The sequence below is a fragment of the Xenopus tropicalis genome, chromosome 2 (assembly GCF_000004195.4).
Source record: "Xenopus tropicalis strain Nigerian chromosome 2, UCB_Xtro_10.0, whole genome shotgun sequence".
NCBI classification, from domain to species: Eukaryota; Metazoa; Chordata; class Amphibia; order Anura; family Pipidae; genus Xenopus; species Xenopus tropicalis.
In genome coordinates this window covers 10,736,195-10,754,072 of record NC_030678.2, presented here as the reverse complement: position 1 = coordinate 10,754,072, position 17,878 = coordinate 10,736,195, and the positions used below count along the sequence as shown (strand labels likewise).

The window sequence follows — 17,878 nt, the reverse complement described above, 5'->3', positions numbered from 1 at the left end:
CGCGTGCGCATGTGCGAACAGCGGGGGCGGGGGGTAGGGGTTGAGGATCCAAGTGGGCGTGCGCCGTAGGCCAAACTAGCATACGGAGCAGTGGGGAGAAGTCCCCATTGCTCCGTATGGGAACACAAATTTTAAAATTTTGGTGCGGCGGAGCGGCATGCCGCCCCTAGGTTTCTGCCGCCCTAAGCCCGGGCCTTTGTGGCCTCTCCACAAATCTGGGCCTGTATACACAATGGCCAGAGTGGGGGGTGCAGGGCCCACCAGGACTTCCACCCCAGGGGCCCCAGCCGTGGCCCCCACTGCCCGCCCAACCAGGGTTGTTTAACCTTAGGCGCTTCGGGGGAGGGAGATCTTTGGCCAGGGGGATCGCCAGTGGGGATCGGGTACAACCCTGGTTATATATTATTATTAACATTTATTTATAAAGCGCCAACATACCCCGCAGCACTGTACAATAAGTGGGTTTCATACACTGGACATACAGAGTAACATATAAAGCAATCAGTAACCGATACAAGAGGGGAAGAGAGCCCTGCCCAAAAGAGCTTACAATCTACATTATTATTATTATTAACATTTATTTATAAAGCGCCAACATACCCCGCAGCGCTGTACAATAAGTGGGTTTCATACATTGGACATACAGAGTAACATATAAAGCAATAAGTAACCGATACAAGAGGGGAAGAGAGCCCTGCCCAAAAGAGCTTACAATCTACAACAATATTATGGTTATATATAATGTTGGGGGACAACATATTGGCACCCCCACCCATTGATTTAACCTTTATTTCTCCTATAAAAATGATAAAATGCAGATTTTAGTGAAATAGGTGGTTATGACTTGTGACCCCACTTTGGTTCCCGACCCCACTTGGTCTCCCAGCATTCTTCAACATTCAATGAAGGCACAAAGCATGCTGGGAATTGTAGTGTTAGCACCCTGAGACTTTAGTGAATGGCACCCCCTTCTCCCAGCTGTGGGGCTCAGTAGGAAAGTGTGAGAAAAGACAGAACCAGGAAGTTCTTTGATAAGAAATGAATAGCAGCTCCCTCCCTACATTCACTCCCAGGCCAGTCACCCGTCCAACCTGTATGGTTAATGGTGGGTGTGGGAGTTGAGAGTCCAAAGCGACTGAGCATGCGCAGTGCGGAGCTTCCTTCTCGCCTGTGAGCGCTGCGCTGTGAGTCGGAGTGAGTCGCTGCTGGGGTTGCTGTGCGCCAGGGGAGTGTAAAGCGCTGTCCAGACTGAGAGAATGGTCAACTTACGGTTCCTGTCTAACAGTAAGTGGCTCACCCCAATATTCAGTGTTTGTACCAGATCCTCTGAGGATCCCAAAGTTTTAGTAACTTGATCCTCTTGCGAGTAGGAGCGTTACCATCTGTTTGTAGCTGCTGTGTGACAGCTGTGTGTCTTTTATATAGTCAGGATCTAACAACCTATTGTTTAACTACAACTCCCTGCATCGTTTAACAACCAGCTTCAAGGGGGGAAAGCGTTTTGCAGTGGGGAAAACGCTCCGAAGTTGCAGCTAAGCTTATTTCTGTGACTACATTACAACTACTGTGGGCAAGTGCAGCATGAATGCTGAGAGTTGTAGTTCAGTTATATCTTAGTATCACACATAGAGTAAAAAGACTTTCAAAAGCTCTGGGCATGGTCTGCTCTAGTGCAGCATGTTGGCACTGTGCTTGATGGTAAGGGTGAAGACACATGGAGCTACTGAGTAGCAGCTACTTTTTCACAACTACTGAACGCCCCTTCCATAGCAAATACTGAGAATTGCCCCTGCTGAAACACACAGACACAGTTATCAGTAAATGATCAGCATTGTCAATTTTAGTAGCCACGACAAATAGCTGCTACTAGTAGCTCCGTGTGTCTTCACCCTAAGGGTTTCATTGGCTGCAGGGAGAGACTAGATCAGGGATCCCCAACCTTTTATACCTGTGAGCCACATTCAAATGGGAAAAAGCATTGGGGAGCAACACAAGCATGAAAATGGTTCCTGGGGGTACAAATTATAGCTATAATTGGCTATTTAATAGCCCCATGTGAACTGGCAGCCTATAGAAGGCTCTGTTTGGCTTTATACTGGGTTTTATGCAACCAAAACTTGCCCCCAAGTCAGGAATTAAAAAATAACTCCCTGGTTTGGGGGCACTGAGAGCAACATCCAAGGGGTTGGAGAGCAACATGTTCCCCCCGAGCCACTGGTTGGGGATCCCTGGACTAGATGGACAGAGCTGTCTGTTTGGGGACAAAAGAGGGGTGACTACTGAGGGCCCAGCACATATTGGGGCCCCCATAGAGCATAACTGTAGGTAGGGGAAAGTATAGCCAGATGGTGACAGTACCTCTCAGTACCTATCATTCTTGCCCAAACTGTAGCCCTTCAGCACCTACTGAGAACCATAGCAGGGTCACGTCTACCTTCTAAATGATATGTCCTGCCCCACACAGGGTTAAAACTTCAGCCCCCTTCTCATTCCTAAAAACAGAATCTTTTTTTATTTCCCCCCCCCCCCAGCAGATTTATCCTGTCCTACCCCTCTGGCGCCCGGGGTTACTGACGTAGATCTGCTACGTTCTTCCCCACGGAGGGTTAATAGTAATGTTTCCTATTTCTTTGCTACTTTTGCTTGGAGTTAATCGTCTCTCCCATGATGAGTTTTAGTTTTGCTTCCCCTCCGGGGCCCGGGGTTACCCTTGTGCAGCTGGTCTGTATTAACCCAGTGAGGCTGAACATTTCCCTTCCCAAACGAACGTGGCTCATTTTTGGTTCTACCAAGAACCAGGAATCGAAACCACGATCTCTGTAAAAAAAAAAATGGAAGGTTGAGAGGTTGTGGTTGCCCCTCGCCGCCAGTCAGGTCGCTTCCGTGTGGCTTCCTGCGCTGCTTATCTACTGGCTGCAGGGGTTCCACGTGGAATTATGAAATGTATTAAAGAAAGGGGTGATTCCCCTTTAAGTTAACCTTTAGTATGTTATAGAATGGCTAATTCGAAGCAACTTTTCAATTGGTCTTCATTATTTTTTATAGTTTTTGAGTTATGTTTCTTCTTCTTCTTCTGACTTTTTCCAGCTTTCTCTGTGAGGCTACAGTTTTATTGTTACTTTTTAATTATTTACTTTGCCATTCAGTCCCTCTCCTATAAATATATTAGTCTCTCATTCAAACCACTGGTTGCTGAGGTCATTTGAACCCTAGCAACCAGATTGCTGCCGGAATTGCAAACTGGAGCGCTGCTGAACCAATAGTAAAATAATAAAAAAAAAACCCCACAAATAATAAAAAATGAAGACCAATTGCAAACTGTCTCAGAATATTACTTACTACATCATACCAACAACCCCTTTCATGTTCTGCAGATCCTATAACAACCCCCTTCCCAACAACATGAGAAAATACAGCTTCCGTTTAACGGTATCGACACCAAAATAGAAATTGAAACTTATTTCAGCTGCACCTCTGAGCACATCTGCAATTTACATTTCATTTTCTATCAGCCCAAAGCCCTGGTATCAGCAGTCTAAAATCGCTAATATCTCAGAAACAACTGAGAAAATGAATGTAAACTGCCAATGTGCTCAGAGGAGCAGCTGAAATAAGTTTTATGTTCTATTGTTCTTGGCGGGTATCTTCTTCTTCTTACTCCACCTTCATTCATTTTTAGTTGTTAGTTAGCGGTTTTGGACTGCTGTTACTAGGGAATCCACAGAAATAGAGCAATATCTGTTCTATGGAAATTAGTTTATTGAAAGAAATGTAGATGAGCTGTTAAACCAGTCAAACCATTTGGGTTAATTAGAGATTTCACCTGACTGCATGTCGTTAGGGAGATAATGACCCTATTTGGGCTCATCAAAGACCTTATTTCATGTCACTGATTAGTGTGAAGAGGAATAACAAATTCAGGACTGGATCTCTATCTCCATGGTTGCTATGGGCCCCATAGGACAGAAGCTGTAGGTAAATAGCATGTGTAGCAAAACAGTTGTGGCGGTTGTTGATTGTAGGGTAAGATAGTAACTAAAGCAAAATGGGATGTCAACTTACCCCATATCATTATCACACAAATGGCATGGGGTAAGTTAATGAGTTTTGTGCCAAAAAGCAAGGGGCACTTAGCGGGAACAGCACTTTAAGTTTGCTTATAGCCTGTACAGAGAGATACCATAAAACTATGGCACATAGGGATTCCCCTGTACTAAGCACAATTCAGCAGGAACAGCCCCCTAAGTTTGCTCATAGCCTGTACAGAGAGATACCATAAAACTACGGCAGGATAGTGATTCCCCTGTACTAAGCACAATTCAGCAGGAACAGCCCCCTGAGTTTGCTTATAGCCTGTACAGAGAGATACCATAAAACTATGGCACATAGGGATTCCCCTGTACTAAGCACAATTCAGCAGGAACAGTCCCCTAAGTTTGCTCATAGCCTGTACAGAGAGATACCATAAAACTATGGCACATAGGGATTCCCCTGTACTAAGCACAATTCAGCAGGAACAGCCCCCTAAGTTTGCTCATAGCCTGTACAGAGAGATACCATAAAACTATGGCACATAGGGATTCCCCCGTACTAAGCACAATTCAGCAGGAACAGCCCCCTAAGTTTGCTCATAGCCTGTACAGAGAGACACCATAAAACTATGGCACATAGGGATTCCCCTGTACTAAGCACAATTCAGCAGGAACAGTCCCCTAAGTTTGCTCATAGCCTGCACAGAGATATACCATAAAACTATGGCACATAGGGATTCCCCTGTACTAAGCACAATTCAGCAGGAACAGCCCCCTAAGTTTGCTCATAGCCTGTACAGAGAGACACCATAAAACTATGGCACATAGGGATTCCCCTGTACTAAGCACAATTCAGCAGGAACAGTCCCCTAAGTTTGCTCATAGCCTGCACAGAGAGATACCATAAAACTATGGCACATAGGGATTCCCCTGTACTAAGCACAATTCAGCAGGAACAGCCCCCTAAGTTTGCTCATAGCCTGTACAGAGAGATACCATAAAACTATGGCACATGGTACAGGCAAGTTAAATTCACTAAGATAATGTAAGGTCATTTAAGCATGGAGGGAGGGCAATATGATCATTTAGTCTAGACATAAGAGCCCCTGCCGGGGTATTTATAGATAGGCCTAGGCAGGGAGTGCAAGGGCCAAGGGATTAGATGAAAGGAGGTTTGATCATCAGGTGAAGAACCTGCTTTTTTTTCTAGTAAGAGAAGTGAAAAGGAGGAATCCTGCCCGTGAAGCTATTGTACTACTGCAAACAATAGATACTGACAAGAAAGTCTTCCTCACATTAAAGTAAAAGACAAAACGCCACGTATTTCTGTACAGAGTTAATCCGGGGCCGGGCGATTGTCACGCCTGTGTCACACCAACATTTTCTGCATTCTGTGCTTTAGAATTCATTTTGTGCCTTTCCTTCAGCCCTAAGAACCTTATACTGGGGGGGGGGCACGTGTCCTTTGTCACTCGCTGTTACAGTGGGCCAATAAGCAAACAGTCCAATGCATTGGGGCTCATTTATCAACACTGGGCACATTTGCCCGTGTGCAGTAACCCATAGCAACCAATCCATGATTGACTTTTTTTTAAGCCAGCTGCTGGTAGAAGAATGAATGCAGCAATTTGATTGTTGTCATGAGTTACTGCCCATGGGCAAATCTGCCCAGTGCTGATAAATGACCCCCAGTAAAGGCTGTTTGTACTGCATAAGGTATATCTTGCCCAGTACTGCCCGCCCTTCCTAGTGCAACAGTCCTGCTGCTGGGGGGTATCTAGAACCCCCCACGTGCCACAAGTGATGGGGCCTATTTTTGGGTGGTTCCTGCTCCTTGCTATTAACCTGTCGAATGCCGGTCCCAGTGTCAGGGCTAAGCATCTGTCCCTGTATCCCCACACCCCACCTAAACACCTACTGTCCCCCGATAGTTACGCCCTGGATCGGAGCCTTGTTATATACACAAACACACAACTTTAGAACAAAGCTTCTTTGTGGCCCGTGCAAGTTTTGAAACCAAACAAGGGCTCAGATCTTCTTTCCCACCCACGGGTTCAGGTGTGGGACAATATTGAGTCATATTTTGGGCAGAATCCATTGGGCTCAGGGGGAAAACCTGCTACTTGCAAGTGAGTTCTGGTGGGTCTGGAGGTGTCGGAAGCTGTCGGATGGCGGCCGCACTTCATTATTGGGGGGAACCCATTGTCTTTGTGTTTTTGGCCTGTTCCTACAAACTCACATATACAGGTATGGGACCTGTTATACAGAATACTCAGGACCTGAGGTTTTCTGGATAAGAGATCTTTCTGTAATTTGAATCTCTATAACTTAAGTCTAAAAATCATTTAAATATTGAGTAAACCCAATAGGGCTGTTCTGCCCCCAATAAGGGGTAATTATATCTTAGTTGGGATCAAGTACAGGTACTGTTTTATTATTACAGAGAAAAGGGAATCATTTAACCATGAAATAAACCCAATAGGGCTGTTCTGCCCCAATAAGGGGTAATTATATCTTAGTTGGGATCAAGTACAGGTACTGTTTTATTATTACAGAGAAAAGGGAATCATTTAACCATTAAATAAACCCAATAGGGCTGTTCTGCCCCAATAAGGGGTAATTATATCTTAGTTGGGATCAAGTACAGGTACTGTTTTATTATTACAGAGAAAAGGGAATCATTTAACCATGAAATAAACCCAATAGGGCTGTTCTGCCCCCAATAAGGGGTAATTATATCTTAGTTGGGATCAAGTACAGGTACTGTTTTATTATTACAGAGAAAAGGGAATCATTTAACCATTAAATAAACCCAATAGGACTGTTCTGCCCCCAATAAGGGGTAATTATATCTTAGTTGGGATCAAGTACAGGTACTGTTTTATTATTTCAGAGAAAAAGGGAAATCATTTTTAAAAATTAGAATTATTTGCTTATAATGGAGTCTGTGGCAGATAGCCTTTCCGTAATTTGGAACTTTCTGGTTTCCGGTTTCCGGATAAGGAATGTATGGAGTTGTGCAGGTGTTAGTGCCTGCATGAACCCCCCCCCCCCCCATTCATTGTTACGGACACTGCGGCATCTGACTACAGGTCGGTCTGGTCCTGTGAATACTGCTCCAGGGCTACAGGTCAGTTACAGCCCTACGCAGAAACAAAATAAAAACATCACAACAGTCGCTCAAGCCCCAGGGAAATGTCAAAAATTGACACAGACCCTACCCCCTCATTCCCTTGACAAATGAATTCTCCCTCAGACTCATTGGGTGCAGTGTGCAGAGTAATTCCACGGGCGCACAAGCTGTTTGCACCCAGGGTAGGAATGCTGCATCCCTGGGACCCCTGGCCAAGTGTATTTTTTTGCCCAAGGTGGTATTGCAGGTTGTGCGTAGGGTGGTGTGGGGCCCACAAGTGCAGCCAGGCAGAGCGGCGGTGGGGTAATGAGACCTTAGCAGACCCCCTCTATCAATGGGGTCTCCTCCCCTTCAGTTACCCCACTGTCTGCACCTCTGTAACTGCCCTGCCCCTGCCCATAGTACCACTGGCTCTCCCATGGCAGCCCCTGGGTATGTGGGCGATACAGCTGAGCGGCAGTGAAGTGACATTGGCTCTATTAGTGTAATTTTCACTGTCGGATAAATGAATCCCACTCCTCATTCTGGAGCAACTCGCTGCCGTTTCCTTATATATTATTTATGGCCGCAGTGCCAGACCTGTTTTTCAGGTTGTCCTTATTAAAGGAAAAGTGGATCCATGGAATGTAGTGGCAGTTGAATTGCGCATTGCGGTGTTGTTTAGCTTGGAGCACCCTGCACGGCCAAAGAATTCCGGGAGTACTTGTTTTACAGCACGCCATTTACATTGTGACGTCACTTAATGTGTATGTATCATAAATACTTAGGTGGTGTAATTACGGCCAATTTATATAGGTAATTAGTATCAGGGATAAAGGTACATACGTATGGCAGGGTGAGTTCTGATCCACACAGTCCTGCCTACACTTGGGATCAAGCTTAGCCTGTCTGTAATACAACCATCCAGGGGCTTTAACTACAGAAAGGGGGGGAGCTGGAGTGTAGGGGACCAAGTAAAGGCCAAATTAATGATCAGTTTCAATATATCTCGATAGAACAGGTCAACTTACCAATGTTTTGGGGCCCTAAATTGAATCAGTAACATCTGGTGATGCCACTGCAGCCATCCTGTCAATACAATTTTTATATCCTTACGAACTGCATATTTTTCAGTTGGGGCCACGTTGATTTCACGCCAGGGATTCGTTTCCTGCCCTGTAAGTTCTGCCCAGACAATGGCAGGAACTGCACTGCCTTCTGTAATGAAAGCGAAAGAACTCTGCTTTGCTCTCATTAAACAGCTGAGCAGATTCCATCCCATTCCAACAGTAGGTTATCATGAGGCCCCTAGAATCGAACAGGGGGCTCTGTAGGAAATATCTTATTACTTGCACTGGACAGTGAAGCCAAAAGTACTTTCATTTTGCACTTTCTTGGTTTATCTAAGCAATTGTGATCATTCCACAGAACAGCGATCTTCTACTGATCTTTTAACCTAAGACAGCTGGGGAAAAGAGGAGCTTGTTTATACAGAGCTCTTTATGTACTTTTAATCGTTAGCATGCCAGGCATTTTTTTTCTCCAAACTACGTTTGCGGGTAAGTCCAACAAGGCAGAATACATTATCAATGCAATTCCTATGTATTGTGCTTATGTTGAACAAAGGTGTATATGGGTGTATACTGACCCTGTAACCCTGTAAATGGCAGTAAGCATTAGTCATCTAGCCTGTTATGGCATAGTATGTAGTAATAGTATATATATACTATTATATATTACAATATATATATATATATATATATATATATATATATATATATATATATATATATATATATATATATATACTATAAATACCATAAAAATGACCAGCAATACCTAGATCTCTTGTGAAAAAAAGTGTATTTTTAAAACAGCATAAACAGCCGACATTATGTTTCGGTCCACATTGGGACCTTTCTCAAGGCAACTATGCTTATACCGCACACCCTTAAATATCCAAAATCATCAAATCAATAGGAAGTGACCTCAAAGTGAAGTGCCAAAAATGGCTGAAGCCAGAAAGCAAGTGAAGGTGCTGAAAAGTGCTGTAACGTGTCCAGTGCTAGAAAAAAATCAGCATTTTAGAGTGATAAAAATGACCAATAATACAACCTCAGGTTATAATATGTGTAAAATACATAGTTTAGATATACATTAGCGTGAAAAATTGTTATAGATATACAGTGTCATAATCACACACAATAAAACTAGCATTTACAAAGCTATGCAGTGCTGGTGCAAATCACAATAAATCCCATAAAAACAAACATAGACTAATCCAGGGTAGTAAAGTTATGTTAGACTAATCAGCCTGCGCAGCGAAATAAATAACTTTGTTTTTATGGGATTTTACTGTGGAAATATGATTCGCACCAGCACTTTCTGCATAGCTTTGTAAATGCTAGTTTTATTGTATGTGATTATGGTGTGCAGTATAAGCATGGTTGCCTTGAGAAAGGTCCCGATGGGGAGCGAAACGTAACGTCGGCTGTTTATGCTGTTTTAAAAATACACGTTTTTTTTCACAAGAGAACTCGGTGTTGCTGGTCATTTTTAGCGTATTGGAACCCCAATGATAATGGCCTTAGGAGGAGACCGAAACGTTGGCCTTATATATTTTAAAATGACAAAGAATTCTGATGATTACTCTTGAATTTTTGGATAAATTGGCATAATCTGGTAGCACCCAGGTCATTTTTACTGTTGGTGGGCTGAATTTCCATGGATACAGGTATAGGATCCCTTATCCGGAAACCCATTATCCAGAAAGCTCCGAATTATGGGAAGCCCGTCTCCCGTAGACTCCATTTTAATCAAATAATTCAGAATTTTGAAACTGATTCCCTTTTTCTCTGTAGCAATAAAACGGTGCTTTGTAATTGATCCCAACTAAAATATAAATAATCCTTATTGGATGCAAAACAATCCTATCAGGAATACCCTTGGTCCCGAGCATTCTGGATAATGGGTCCTATACCTGTATATATATATATATCCAAAAATATATCCTAAAAACAATCAACTGCCCCAGGTGCTGGGCAGAAGTTTATATAAATGAAGAACAGAGTGCCGCACACACAGGGACTTTAAAAAAGAACAAAAAATCTTTATTAATCCAACGTTTCGAACACTAAGGGGCAGATTTACTAATCCATGAAAGGTCCAAAGGCGTCCGAATGCGTTTTTTTCATAATGATCTGTATTTTTGAGACTTTTCGTTGCAACTTATCCGTATGTTCCGCAACTTTTTCGTCGCCATCGCAACTTTTTCGTATATTTTCTGCAAATTTTTTGTTGCCGTTGCGAAAAAATTGGATTGGTTTTTCCACCGTTTACAATCGCTAAATACGAAAAAATCACGACGGCGATGAAATAGTCGCGCAAAATACGATAAAGTCATGGCGGCAACAAAAAAGTCGAGACAAACAAACAAACAAGGCGCCACAGCGACAAAAAGACGGCAAAATTTTCGTTTCCAATCCGAATTTTTCCCTTTCGGGGTTCGGATTTGTCGATTAGTTAATCTCCCCCTAAATGTGTTGTCCCCGAAGAAGAACCCATTTAGAAATGTTGGATTAATAAAGATTTTTTGTTCTTTTTTAAAGTCCCTGTGTGTGCGGCACTCTGTTCTTCATTTATATTTATATATATAATCCTGTGAGTGCTGAGTTTTCTGTTTTCTGTATTGTTTATCTCCTCACCTGGCACCCAGGCAATCTATTTATATTTTGGAGTGACCCTTCCCTTTTATTATGTTATATATATCTACTCTTTTAAATTGAGATACATGTAATAACATAAATGTGCTGGCCTAATAACATAGATTTGCTGTGATTCAGCAATAAATGATCTTTTTTTTTTCCATGCCAATTGAAGCAGTAATTGCTTGGAATTTATGCCCAGCTCAAGACCAAACCTCACTGGGATATGGAGCAGAGGTTCTGCCAATGCCGTGCCTTGGGCTGGGTGGCAAATGTGCCAAGTCATTGCACTGAGTCATGTTCCTTATATACCATCTTGCAGGTTTCCCTTAAGCCTGCTTGAATTTAAGGGGTGTTAAACGGCCACTAAACCCCCATGAGTCTGCAAGTGACTGCTGTACCTGGTTATGGATACAGCAGCTCTGTTGCTTGGTGTAATTACAAGACATTCTTTTCATAGGGATTTTTGTTTCCTTCTATGCTACAGGAGTAAACAAGTTAGAAACTTAGAGTAACCTTTGATAAATACAAGGAGCAAATGGACTTTACACCTCACAAAACACTTGGTTTGTGCCATCTGTTACTACAGGTATGGGACCTGTTATCCAGAATGCTCGGGACATGAGGTTTTCCTGATAAGGGATCTTTCTGTAATTTGGATCTCCATAATTTAAGTTTGCTAAAAATCATTCAAATATTAAATAAACTCAGTAGGCATGTTTTGCCCCCAATAAGGGGTAATTATATCTTAGTTGGGATCAAGTACAGGTACTGTTTTATTATTACAGAGAAAAGGGAATCATTTAACCATTAAATAAACCCAATAGGGCTGTTCTGCCCCCAATAAGGGGTAATTATATCTTAGTTGGGATCAAGTACAGGTACTGTTTTATTATTACAGAGAAAAGGGAATCATTTAACCATTAAATAAACCCAATAGGGCTGTTCTGCCCCCAATAAGGGGTAATTATATCTTAGTTGGGATCAAGTACAGGTACTGCTTTATTATTACAGAGAAAAGGGAATCATTTAACCATGAAATAAACCCAATAGGGCTGTTCTGCCCCAATAAGGGGTAATTATATCTTAGTTGGGATCAAGTACAGGTACTGTTTTATTATTACAGAGAAAAGGGAATCATTTAACCATGAAATAAACCCAATAGGGCTGTTCCGCCCCAATAAGGGGTAATTATATCTTAGTTGGGATCAAGTACAGGTACTGCTTTATTATTACAGAGAAAAAGGAGAATTATTTGCTTATAATGGAGTCTATGGCAGATGGCCTCTCTGTAATTCGGAACTTTCTGGATAACAGGGTTTCCGGATAAGGGATCCTATACCTGTATACCGACCTAACTGTGCCATTGTGCCCCCCTAAAAACACACCAGGGTTGGACCACGTAATTGTCTCTTCCAAGATACGGCTTTCAGTAGCTGTTGGTACAAATAACTCTAGTGAATTCATGCGGCTACATGGTTTATTTTGTTGAAAGAAGACACTTGTCCGTTAAGTTCAACCCTTTAAAGGAATACTGTCATGGGAAAACATGTTTGTTACAAACCCCATCAGTTAATAGAGATTCTCCAGCAGAATCCTGCATTGTAATCTGTTTTTCATAAACACAAATAGATTTTTTTATATTTAATTTTGAAATTTCATATGGGGCTAGCCATATTCTTAATTTCCCAGGGTGCCACAGCCATGTGACCTGTGCTCTGATAAACTTCACTCACACTTTACTGCTGTGCTGCAAGTTGGAGTGATATCCCCCCCCCCTCACCCCCAGCAGCCGATCAGCAGAACAATGGGAAGGGAGCAAGATAGCAGCTCCCAGTAGGTATCAGAATAGCACTCAATAGTAAGAAATCCAAGTCCGGCTTGGGACTCCTCCAGTTACATGGGAGTAGGAGAAACAATAGGTTAGCTGAAAGCAGTTCTAATGTGTAGTGCTGGCTGAAAGCTCAGACTCAGGCACAAGGCACTGAGATGGCGCCTACACACCAATATTACAGCTAAACAAATACATTTGTTGGTTCAAGAACAACATGTTAAATGTCAGAGGGAATTATTTGTTATGTAACAGTGTCATTTAGAAATAAAGAGTATACCATAAAAATCATGACAGTAACCCTTTAATGTGCTCCCCAGAGAAGTTCAGCAGCTATTGCTCTTGCCATGGCTTTTTGGTCTAGCAAACCATTTTGCTGTTACCTTAGTGAAGGGGGGGCTGATGGGTCTTCCTCCTTCCCTCAGTAGCTCTGGAAAGAGCATAGAGTTTTGGGGGGTTCACTGGATCAGCCCCATTCAAACAGCTTAAAGATGGCCAACTTATTGTCCCATGTATGGAGCCCACAGACAGCCTGTGTGATTTATAGCTGGGAAAAAATTGGACAGATATCTATCCATCAGGTATAATTATTCCGTCAGATGAAAAACACATTGGCACATTGATGCAGTCCTTATCCTACTGATCTGTAGACTCCTTCATATGATCCAATTCTTGTCCCCTGGGTCAAAGATCTGATCAGCCTGATTTGGCCCAGCGTATGGGTGGCGATTAGGCCCAGGTCTGCCCATTTCAGCACATTTCTCATGCTCAAATACAAATCCTGAATATGATCTTGATTATAAGCAGGCATATTTCTTAGTTCTTTGAACGTCCCCTCTGAAAATACTACTGGAGATTTAAGTTGATTAGGTTTAAGGCTGAAAAATACCAGCGGATGATACGCCCTATGTGCTGTGGCCCTAACGAGACACCAAGGGATGCTATGACTGCCCCTGTGCTTATGCAGAAATTAGCCACAGCCCAAGCAACACCCCATGTCCCATAGCTGTGGCAGACCTGATGGGGACAAGTAGGCCAACACAAGCTTGCTTTGGCCTTTCTGAACACTGATCCCCCTGTCAATGCCAGGTGTGCCATATACAGGTCAGTTCCTAATTGGAAAGCAATTACAGGTAGATAGGGCCCTTTTGACCAACACCGTATTCTACCCAAGCACGTATTCAGTTGAAAGTCTGTGTAGCTAGTGGCTTAAGCTGGACATACACAGGCTAAAAGCTTCCAACTCTACCCCTCCAGACTGATTTGGCAACTTATTGACATGTGTGGGGGTACTCTAGACTGGCTGCCTGACTAATATATAGACAAAATTCAGGCAGGTTTGAAACTCCCATCAGATGTGGATCATATTGGCATGTAGACGCAGCCCTTACCTGACGGATCCATGTAGGCCCAGAAGGCACAGATCTTTCTTGGATCTTCTTCAGCCATCTTTTGTGTGTCAGTGGCACTGCACATGCTCTGTGTGCTCTGGGCCATGGTTAAAAAGCTAGTTCTCCTTTATCGTCCAATTATTTCTTTTAAAGAAGGGCCTTTTTATGACTTACTAAGCCTTTCTTTGTCCTGCTTGCACCTCTGCCAATGTATTTTAGCTGCCAGAGAAGAGCCCAAAGCCAGTAACTTACATGAGAGCCATCTGAGATCTCCATTTAGTAACATTTCCTGGGTTGGAAATGTGAACTCTAGACAAAATACGTCAGCCCCATACGCCCCATGGGTCTTTGGTCTAACATTTCTTTATCAACTATTTACATTACATTAAATGGCAGGCCTTGTGTGGAACCAAGACAGATCTAGTAGAACCTGTTTACTCCGCTTTCATGTGGCTGTAGCCGGTGTTTATTGATTATTATCATGCTGGGGGCAACAGCGCTCATAAAACAGCAGTGGGCCCATTCACAGGGGTGGTTCTGTTGCTCTAATTACAAGAACTACAATGTGAATTATCAGCAGTTCCCCATGAAGGTCTGTGTTGGGTTGGGTGGCGATGCAGAAGAATACGGCAGCTTATTTGCACCAGTGACTTCCCCCTATACATCACAATTGACTTGCAAGGAAACAGAAGTTACTGAAACCGCAAAATAACCTTTTGCCTCATGAAAATAAAGGGTTTAATAAGCAACTTCAAAATACAGAAATCACACATTTTCAGTGGCTTTAGAGCATATATGTCAAACACAAGGCCCGGGGGCCAAATCCGGCCCACCTGGCTGTTTTATGTGGCCCTTGGTGACTGTGTCTGACCATCCAGCCTGATCAATTTCCATTTTCCTCACATAGTAACTAAGACTAAGGGGTATATTTATCATGCTGTGTAAAAAGTGAAGTGAAGCATTACCAGTAATGTTGCCCAAGGCATCCAATCAGTAATCAGATTTCAGCAGTAACAAAGCATCTATTGGCTGCTATGAGCAACGTCACCGGTAATGTCTTACTCCACTTTTTACACATTGTGATAAATATACCCCTTAGTATCTTACTAAGTATATTAATAAAAAATTTGGCCCGCAACTTTTTTTGTGTTTTAGATTTCGGCCCCTTTATATGATTGAGTTTGACACCCCTGCTTTAGAGTAAATCTGTAAATATGACTGCTTGAGAACGTGGTGCTAGTCTCTGCCCTGGTGGTTGTGACTTTTGCAACAATGTGGTTTAGTTTATTGAGACAATAATGCAGAAATCGGCTTGTTAAAAGGGCCTATGAAAACGCATGGCAGACGGATTTATCCTTCATTGTTTCAGGAGACCTAACCAGCGGGGCAGAAAGTTCATAAATAATATTGAAACCACCGATGGCTGTATATTGAAAAGTTACTTATAATTACATTTTCTTTTGTTCTATTGACTTTACTTGCCCTTTACAGTGCTTGCACCAATAAACTTGCCAATGAAACCTTAAAAGGACACTATATCAAGAGGGAACAAGATGGCCTCGGCCGTTGACTTCATACTAATGCATTGCCAGTGCCAGGGGTTCATGTTAACTCTTGACCAGGCCTGGACTGGGATTCAAAATAGGCCCTGATAGTTGAAAAACACAGAGGCCCAAACAGCCCCCCCCCCCAGCCCAATAAATAGTGACTGTCTATGGCATCTTACAGCAGCCCCTTTGACATTTCCCAGGACCCACCGATTACGGCAGGATTGTTTACTTAAGGGTGAAGACACAGGGAGCTACTAGTAGCAGCTACATGTCGTGGCTACTAAAACAGACAATGCTGATCATTTACTGATAACTGTCTCTACGTTTGTTTTAGCAGAGGCAATTCTCAGTATTGTCTATGGCAGGGGATTTTTTGGCATTTAGTAGCCATGACAAGTAGCTGCTACTAAGTAAAGGTGGCCACACACGGGCCGATTGTAGCTGCCGATATTGGTCCCTTTAGAACGATTCAGCAGCTTAACGTGTATGGCCACCTTAACTCTGTGTGTCGTCTGCCTTCGCCCTGAGAGAGGTAAAGCTGCTGGCTGGTTGCCGTGGGTTACCATGGCCTAGTTCCCAACATGTCTGCCACTTCCTGTTTGAGACAAGGGGATTCTGTGACAGAATAATCTCAGCACATTTGCATGGTTTGACACTGAATATCAGTTAAATATAAACCTGAGACATATGAACAGTTATAGTTTCTTCTCTCCCTCTTCTTAACTTTCTGTCTCATTGCTCCCTCACCCCCGTTTACCTCTGTCTGTCATTGGGGCCTTAAGAACAATGAACTAAACTCTGTGGGGCCCTTATGTGCTACTTGTACATGTACAGAGCCATGAAGTTCTGACTGGGTTCCTATTGGTGGACTTTGATAGTATGGGAGCTTTGGCATTTGGCATTGACGCTCCCACTGCGGCCCAGGGTAAGAGAGGAGGGCCATAGTGTTATCATGGAACCTACTGGGCAGGGAGGGGCCCCGCTGTGTACTCCTGGCAGCATTCTGGCTGTATTGCCACTTTGTAAAATGGCAGAACGTAGGTTTGACCATTAAAAATGACGTGCAGATTGGTCAGTTCCCTATGTTGTTTTCTCCACAGACACGGTGAAGGTGGTCGGCCTGTTATGTGCCTCTGCGTGTGCCTGGTACATGGGATACCTGTTTGCGGAGGTATTGCCTGAGGAACCATGGCAGGCAGCAGTTGGAAGCATGCAAAGCCTAGCGCAGAAACCCGTACTGAAAGGTACCTACAGATCTGACTGGATAAATGAAAGAGGGCGATGGGCAGGTTTGGGGCATTGGGAACATTAATATTTGGCAATTTTGCTTATAGAGGTATGGAACCTGTTATCCAGAATGCTCAGGACCTGGGGTTTTCCGGATAAGGGGTCTTTCCGTAATTCGGATCTCCTACATTAAGTCTGCTAAAAAAATTATTTAAACAGTAATTAAACCCAATAGGATTGCTTTGGCTCCAATAAGGATTAATTATAACTTAGTTGGGATCAAGTACAAGGTACTGTTTTATTATTACAGAGAAAAGGGAATCATTTAACCATTAAATAAACCCAATAGGGCTGTTCTGCCCCCAATAAGGATTCATTATATCTTAGTTGGGATCAAGTACAGGTACTGTTTTATTATTACAGAGAAAAGGGAATCATTTAACCATTAAATAAACCCAATAGGGCTGTTCTGCCCCCAATAAGGGGTAATTATATCTTAGTTGGGATCAAGTACAAGTACTGTTTTATTATTACAGAGAAAAGGGAATCATTTAACCATTAAATAAACCCAATAGGGCTGTTCTGCCCCCAATAAGGATTCATTATATCTTAGTTGGGATCAAGTACAGTTTTATTATTACAGAGAAAAGGGAATCATTTAACCATGAAATAAACCCAATAGGGCTGTTCTGCCCCAATAAGGGGTAATTATATCTTAGTTGGGATCAATTACAGGTACTGTTTTATTATTACAGAGAAAAGGGAATCATTTAACCATTAAATAAACCCAATAGGGCTGTTCTGCCCCCAATAAGGGGTAATTATATCTTAGTTGGGATCAAGTACAAGTACTGTTTTATTATTACAGAGAAAAGGGAATCATTTAACCATTAAATAAACCCAATAGGGCTGTTCTGCCCCCAATAAGGATTCATTATATCTTAGTTGGGATCAAGTACAGTTTTATTATTACAGAGAAAAGGGAATCATTTAACCATGAAATAAACCCAATAGGGCTGTTCTGCCCCAATA

General features: G+C 42.7%; 1 protein-coding gene across 2 annotated transcripts in view; it reads left to right on the top strand.

Moving 5' to 3' along the window:
• Positions 1-1,077: 1,077 nt before the first annotated feature.
• Positions 1,078-17,878, top strand: part of fam3b (FAM3 metabolism regulating signaling molecule B) — a 28,510-nt gene continuing 11,709 nt past the window's right edge. The window contains exons 1-2 of one of the 2 annotated variants that reach the window (XM_031895942.1): positions 1,078-1,284; positions 16,720-16,863. In XM_031895942.1, the coding sequence (XP_031751802.1) occupies positions 1,257-1,284; positions 16,720-16,863 (172 nt within the window). In that variant the 5' untranslated portion in view covers positions 1,078-1,256. The remainder of the gene's footprint in view (positions 1,285-16,719; positions 16,864-17,878) is intronic. The other variant, NM_001015990.2, reaches the window with a different exon arrangement.